Genomic DNA, 7401 nt, shown 5'->3' with positions numbered 1-7401 from the left:
CATGGCCCAGGGAGGATTTCCCAGTGGGTTCTAAAAGTTTATATTCTCTCTTTCAGCCACAAAAGGAGCTGATTTGGAGTGAAGGTAGAATTGATTTACCTATTTGAGGTAGGAGAGGGCTGATGACTGCTGCATTTAACTAGAGATGTGTCTCATTATTGTTTTTTTTTGTATACTTTTCATGTTTATTTGTTGACATAACTGCACACACATTCTTTTTCATAGAATTTTGATTGACTTAAATAAAGGTAAAAATTTTCAAAGCATTATATTTTAACAGCAAAAGGTATTTTCAAGCCGAAAAAATGTTATGCCACACTCACAGAATTAGAGCTTGAAGTGGTAAAATAAATAACTTTTTTCCTGTTTTTCGACTATTCCAATTCCTACTTTTCATGGATTTAGTTTTCTTAACTTTCCTCCCAAATGTAATCAAGAACAAAGGGATAGAGGTTTCTAATGCTTAGGGTCCACTGCAGAAAGAGACAGAGACTAAACATGAGAGTTATATATAATTCATTGTGAAGGGATTAAAAATTAATGATATCCAGAAAAGTCTGAGAAAGTATCAACATCTTTTCAACTGCAAATAAACCTTATCTTTTTAAAAATCAGTGTCTTAGCAGGATAGCTATTAATGACAAATATACCTTTTGCTAAATAAATCTTGTCTGAATGAAATATTTGTCATTTGATAATATATAGATATAATTTTATATATGAGTATATATATTCTTTTTCTGGGAATAATGCTAATTTTAATCTTAAAGGATTATCATCTTTTCTTATGCTAAAATGTTTGCTATACAATTTTCTTATATAAAATCATCATTTTGTTCATCTTTTATTTAATAGATGAAATCACTTATATAAAAGTGTTTTTGCTGTAATTTTTAAAATCTTTTATTCATTCAGTAAAGTGTTTATATTACATGGGAATTATTTACAAAGTTTTTGTTTTGTCAAAAATGCTAAACAATGAAAATTTCAGAATATTGTTGTTGCTTGGTGAATATAATTTATTGATTACTGAATTTCTAAAGTAGAATTTTGAAACAATAGCTAGGACCTCAAACTAGTAGATTAATATTGATATATTCAAATTATAAGATACACTAGATATTTTTATGTAGAAAGGAGAAAATCACTACTAATTGTTCAAATCTCAAGATTTATTTCAGGTAACTATGGCAATATTACAATTTAATTAACTAGCATTTGATAGTGGAAGTACTATCCTAATATGTCTCTGAATATAAAATATTTCTGTGAAAATCATTATTTGTGCATAATTTTTAATTTGTCACACTCATTTATCTGTACTCATTGCAAAGTAGTCAATATAATATATTCTGACATAGATAACCATAATCAATTAACATTTAAATTTATAATATTGGTACATTTATCTCATTATTAGCATAACAGGACTGAACGACTTCACTTTCTTTTTTCATTATCATGCATTGGAGAAGGCAATGGCAACCCACTCCAGCACTCTTGCCTGGAGAATCCCAGGGACGGCAGAGCCTGGTGGCTGCCGTCTATGGGTTCGCACAGAGTTGGACACGACTGAAGCGACTTAGCAGCAATACTGTATAACTGCATAGCATGTTATAAGTTCATGTTAATACATTAATATAGAGGTAGTTAACAAAAGAGACAATTCTGTACAAAAGTGCCAATTGGTTATAGTTATAATATCAGGAGACATGAATCTTCGAATTTTCTAGATATAATTCTGTCATACAATAAATCTTCCCAGCAAAGTTACCTTTTTATGTGTATCAAATATTTCTGGAATTTTTACCTTGATAAGGATGTAATGTATTACTGTCACTGCCTTATTGCATATCATCATATGAACATATGTCAGCATAAGTAGTGAAACAATAGCTAAATGAAAAAGAAACCTCATTATATTTTACATAGGAAAATCATTCTCATAGTAATATTTTTCATGTCTGATTATGGAAAATATAAAAGAAAAATCTGAGAAACTGTATGCATAAACTTAATTGTAGTTTTGATTTGCATAAAGCTCTATAGTATTCAATTAAATAGATCTATGAACGGACTGTAGGCTGCCAGACTGCTCCGTTCATGGGATTTTCCAGGCAAGAATACTGGAGTGGGTTGCCATTTCCTCCTCCATGGGATCTTCCCAGCCCAGGGTTTGAACCTGCATCTCTTACATCCCCTGCATTAGCAGGTGGGTTCTTTACAACTAGTGCCACCTGGGAAGCCCCATGAATCTAAAGAGAAGTAAAAAAAAATATTTTGCATTGAAATTTTTACCAAATCTGTGCAATTTTCTAGCCTCTCTAAAAAAGATATAAAGAAAAATGGAGCCTGTTCTTGTGGGCTATAGGTTTATGTAAAAGTTGGATAAAGTACTGGTGATACAGAGGTTAAAGCATCTGCCTGCAATGTGGGGGACCTGGGTTCGATCCCTGGGTCGGGAAGATCCCCTGGAGAAGGAAATGGCAACCCACTCCAGTATTCTTGCCTGGAGAATCCCACGGACAGAGGAGCTTGGTGGTCTACCGTCCATGGGTCGCAATGAGTCGGACATGACTGAGTGACTTCACTTTCTTTCTTTATACATATTTGATATAATTAGAAAATAATTTTACTTTATGACCCAGTTTTACTTTATGATAAATTTTTATAAAGAAGAAGAGAAATAATTATTGCTAATTGTGTTTGTCAGATAAAATTTTATGGAGATCAGAGCTTGAACTGACTTTTAAAGAACTGCAATAAGTTGATGGGCAGATTCCGCTAATAGCAAGAGAGCACACTATTTCTTTAAGTTTAATATTTCACCAAGAACACATTAATCCATATATCTATAATAAATGGTGATGTCATTTATTGAACACTTTTCATGACACAGAAAATGTCAGTATTGTAAGTTCCAGACACTTCAGAATTAAAATAAAATCTATCCACTCTTTGAACTTCAGTAGATGCACAGAATTATTGTTCAAAATGAGAAATCTGATGTAAGAGAAAATGCAAAACACCACCAACAACAAAAAAAAGTGAGCAAGTCCAATTTTATTCCTAGAGTTCATACCTTGGATTATATATATTTGTTGGCTAATAAACTGAGTTAAAAGGCTAATTTAAGAAATCCCAATTAAAACCTCCTCTCTAAATTTTCTTTATATTTGTGTAAGTATGTGTGACAGCATCCAATAGTTTAGAGAAGAAAGTTAGAATAGAAAGAATACAAGGAAAGTGCAAACAAGTGGGAAAATGATGAAAACAAATATTGATTCATTTTAGAAGAAACAATTGAAAATGTCTCTAAGAAGCAGTACCTTTGTTATTTATTAATCAAAATAGGAAAATGTGTAAATTGTTTCATTAAAAGATCTGACTTTGAAAAAATAAGGGGAAGAGAAAGATTCTAAGTTTGAAATTTTACTTCTAATTGTTTTGAGTTTGATTTTATTTTTCAATAAAACCTGATAAATTTTATTCCAACCGTTATCATTATTATTTTATTCTTCCTTAATTTGTCATAAGTTAACTATGGGAAACCAAACATCAGTGATAGAGTTCATCCTTCTTGGACTGACAAGTGATGCCAAGCTTCAAGCTGTGCTTTTCCCTTTTCTGCTGTTAACATATGTCTTAAGTATCATGGGAAACTTGACAATCATCATTCTGACCCTACTGGACCATCGCCTTCAGACTCCTATGTATTTCTTCCTCCGGAATTTCTCTGTTTTGGAAGTTTCTTTTACTTCTGTCTTTGTTCCCAAAATGTTAGTTAGTATTGGAACTGGAGACAAGACTATCTCCTTTGCTGGTTGTTTCACTCAGTATTTTTTTGCCATCCTTTTGGGAGCAACCGAATTTTACCTTTTAGCTGCCATGTCCTTTGATCGCTATGTTGCCATTTGCAAACCGCTACATTACACAACTCTAATGAGCAGAAGACTCTGCATTCAACTTGTCCTGTGTTCCTGGTTCTCTGGCTTTTTAGTTGTCATTGTGCCCCATGTAATGACTCTCCAGCTGCCTTTCTGCGCCTCCAACATCATCAATCATTATTGCTGTGACTATACAGTACTGTTGCATTTATCCTGTTCAGACACACGTTTCATAGAAGTGATTGAGTTTGTCCTTGCTGCCGTTACTCTCATCTTCACCTTGATGCTGGTGATTCTTTCCTATACGTACATTATCAGGACCATTCTGAGAATCCCGTCTGCTCAACAAAGAAAAAAAGCTTTTTCTACATGCTCTTCTCACATGATTGTGGTCTCACTTTCTTATGGAAGCTGTATCTTCATGTATATAAATCCCTCTGTGGAGGATGCCGCAACTTTTAATAAGGGAGTGGCTGTTTTAAATACCTCAGTTGCCCCTCTCTTGAACCCTTTCATCTATACACTAAGGAACAAGCAAGTGAAAACAGCTTTCAGACATTTGGTCAGTAAGATAATAACCTTTTCAAGAAAGTAAAACCATCTGAGTTTCATTATTATAAAATAAATGTTTGGAAGACCATAGACATACATTATCTGAATTTAAAAATATTTTCTATGTTGTTAATATTCCTATTCAAACACTGAAACAGTATAACTACTTGTTTAATTAAGCATATTTTATCATCTCTTTATGTTCTTAAAACTTACAACATATGTGTGTATGTGTATGTGCATGAGTCCTCTAATGCTTGCATTATTTTTTCTTCATCTGTATTTCACTCAAAAGAAAGAAGAAGATTTGAAAAAAGTCAAATTGGGAATATTATTTCTAATAGTTTGCTTTTTACATTGAATTTTTTCTTGTTTTGTCCATTACCACTGGAGTGGGGTAGTCATCAATCTCTATACTTATACCTGAATTATACTTACATTAAAGAAATTTATATTAGCTTGTTGACAATAGTGTAATCAATATATTAGTGAACTGATATAAAGTTGGTTATTTTCAAATTATTCAGATTTAAACTTAGTCTTTCTACAATAATTTTTTAATGAGAACCTAAGCATTACTCAGTAATTGAGGTAAAACATTTCTGAAGAAGAGAAAATAAGCATATGTTTGTTTTAGCATTGATGGGGAAATGCTTAATGAGGATTTGTACACAAACTCTTTGAATAAACCCATGAAAGAAGTAGAAGGATATTTCAAATTTAAGCTAATTAGAAATGTCTTTATAGCAAATTTCATATAATTTAGTGTCCTGCATAGTTATTGTTCCGGTTCTCATTTACAAGAATGTAAACTATGTTAACATTGTCTATGATATCAATGATTTTATAGTCTTAATTCATACTCTTTCTAAATTGCATGTGCTGCTGCTGCTGCTAAGTCGCTTCAGTCATGTCCAACTCTGTGTGACCCCATAGATGGCAGCCCACCAGGCTCCCCTGTCCCTGGGATTCTCCAGGCAAGAACACGGAGTGGGTTGCCATTTCCTTCTCCAATGCATGAAAGTGAAAAGTGAAAGTGAAGTCTCTCAGTCCTGTCTGACACTTAGTGACCCCATGGACTGCAGCCTACCAGGCTCCTCCATCCATGGGATTTTCCAGACAAGAGTACTGGAGTGGGATGCCATTGCCTTTTCCATCTAAATTGCACACTAAACTATACATCTTGATAATCTGATATTCTTAGGCAAAGTCTCCACAAGTAAAAACTGACATTTTCTGATCATTTCTTGACCATGTTAACTTTTCAGAATGCATGGACCAGATTCATAGCATGAGTAATTTTGAAATTTAAAGAAACTCCAGATACTTCTATTATAATCCCTTGAATATACAGGTGAAAAAAATTGAGTCTGAGAAATATTAACAAACTTTTACTAAAGTACATACTTAGTGCCAATTTTGTACTCTTGAATTCCTTGTTTATCCATTTAATAAAGATGAATCTACCCAGTAGGAGAGATACTAAAAAAGGGCCTTGGGGAATGATGATGGAGAAAAATGATTGAAAATGTAGAATTTGTCAGTTTTTATACACTTTGTCATGATTACATCAAAAGGCCTAAATACCAAACACACAATTGATGTTAACAAGTGAATTAGCTTGTTTTTTCATTACCTATTTAGATCAACAGGTAATTGACTCATTAGTTGACTCATTTGTTGTTTTAAACATCATCAGCAGTACATTAATCATAGTCATTCAGTATGTTTGCTTACCTTGTGGTGGTTGCTTGTTTTCAGAAATATATATAATGATGTGTAGCTAAACTTAGATTGACAGAGATAAATTCTTTTACACCATGCAAATACAGACATAGATGCAAAATTTAAATAGACAATTCAGAAACTCAGCCTGGATTTTTTTTTTTTTTCTGGAAGAAAATTGGTAACTAACAAAAATTGCACAAAACATGAATTAGCATAGCAATATATCAACCAGAAATCTCTCTGAACCAAAGATTCTTAGTCTAAAAACCAGTAATATAAATGATATTCAAAATTATATGCATATAAAATTCAGGAAAAAATGTAAGAATACTTATTAGAGGTTTAATGTTTAGTATATCATTTTTGCTTCTTCGTGGATCACAGCTTGTCATGACAAAGGGGCTTGCATAACTCAATGAAGCTACGAGCCATGCAATGCAGAACACCCAAGACAGATGGGTCATAATGAAGGGTTCTGACAAAACATGGTCCACTGGAGGAGGGAATGGCAAGTTACTCTGGCATCCTTGCCATGAGAATGCCATAAACAGTATGAAAAGGCAAAAATACGTGACACCAGAAAATGAGCACCCTAGTTGTAAGGTGTCCTGGTGGAAAAGAGTGGAGGGCAGTTACTTATAGCTCCAGAAAGAATGAAGTGGTTGGGCCAAAGCAGAAATGACACTCAGTTGTGGATGTGCCTGGTGGTGAAAGTAATGTCCAATGCTGTAAAGAACAATGTTGCAGGGAACCTGAAATGTTAGGTCCATGAATCAAGGTAAATTAGATGTGGTCAAGCAGGAGACGGTAAGGCTGAACATTGACATCTTACGAATCAGTAAACTAAAATACACTGGTCATAGAAAATGCCCTTTTTCAATAATTCAAGAGATGACTTTACATGGACATCACCAAATAGTCAGTAATGAAATCAGATTGATTATATTTCTGTTCAGTCAAAGATGGAGAAGCTCTATGCAAGTGCAAGTTGCTCAGTCATATCCGACTCTTTAGGATCCCCTGGACTATACAGTCCATGAAATTCTGCAGGCCAGAATACTGGAGAAGCTCTATACAGACAGCAAAAATAAGACCTGGAGCTGACTGTGGCTCAGATCATCAACTCCTTGTATCAAAATTCAGGCTTAAAATAAAGTGGGGAAAACCACTAGACCAGTCAGGTATGACCTAAATCAAGTCCCTTACTATTATACAGTGGAAGTGACAATTCAAG

General features: G+C 33.7%; 1 protein-coding gene across 1 annotated transcript; it reads left to right on the top strand.

The window, feature by feature from the left end:
- LOC102180572 (olfactory receptor 2AP1-like) lies at positions 3415–4482 on the top strand. Its single transcript, XM_005680621.2, has one exon. The coding sequence runs from the start codon at positions 3544–3546 to the stop codon at positions 4480–4482; it is 939 nt and encodes a 312-aa protein (XP_005680678.1). The 5' UTR covers positions 3415–3543.

This window comes from Capra hircus, chromosome 5, assembly GCF_001704415.2.
Source record: "Capra hircus breed San Clemente chromosome 5, ASM170441v1, whole genome shotgun sequence".
NCBI lineage: Eukaryota > Metazoa > Chordata > Mammalia > Artiodactyla > Bovidae > Capra > Capra hircus.
This window is presented reverse-complemented; position numbering and strand designations above follow the sequence as displayed.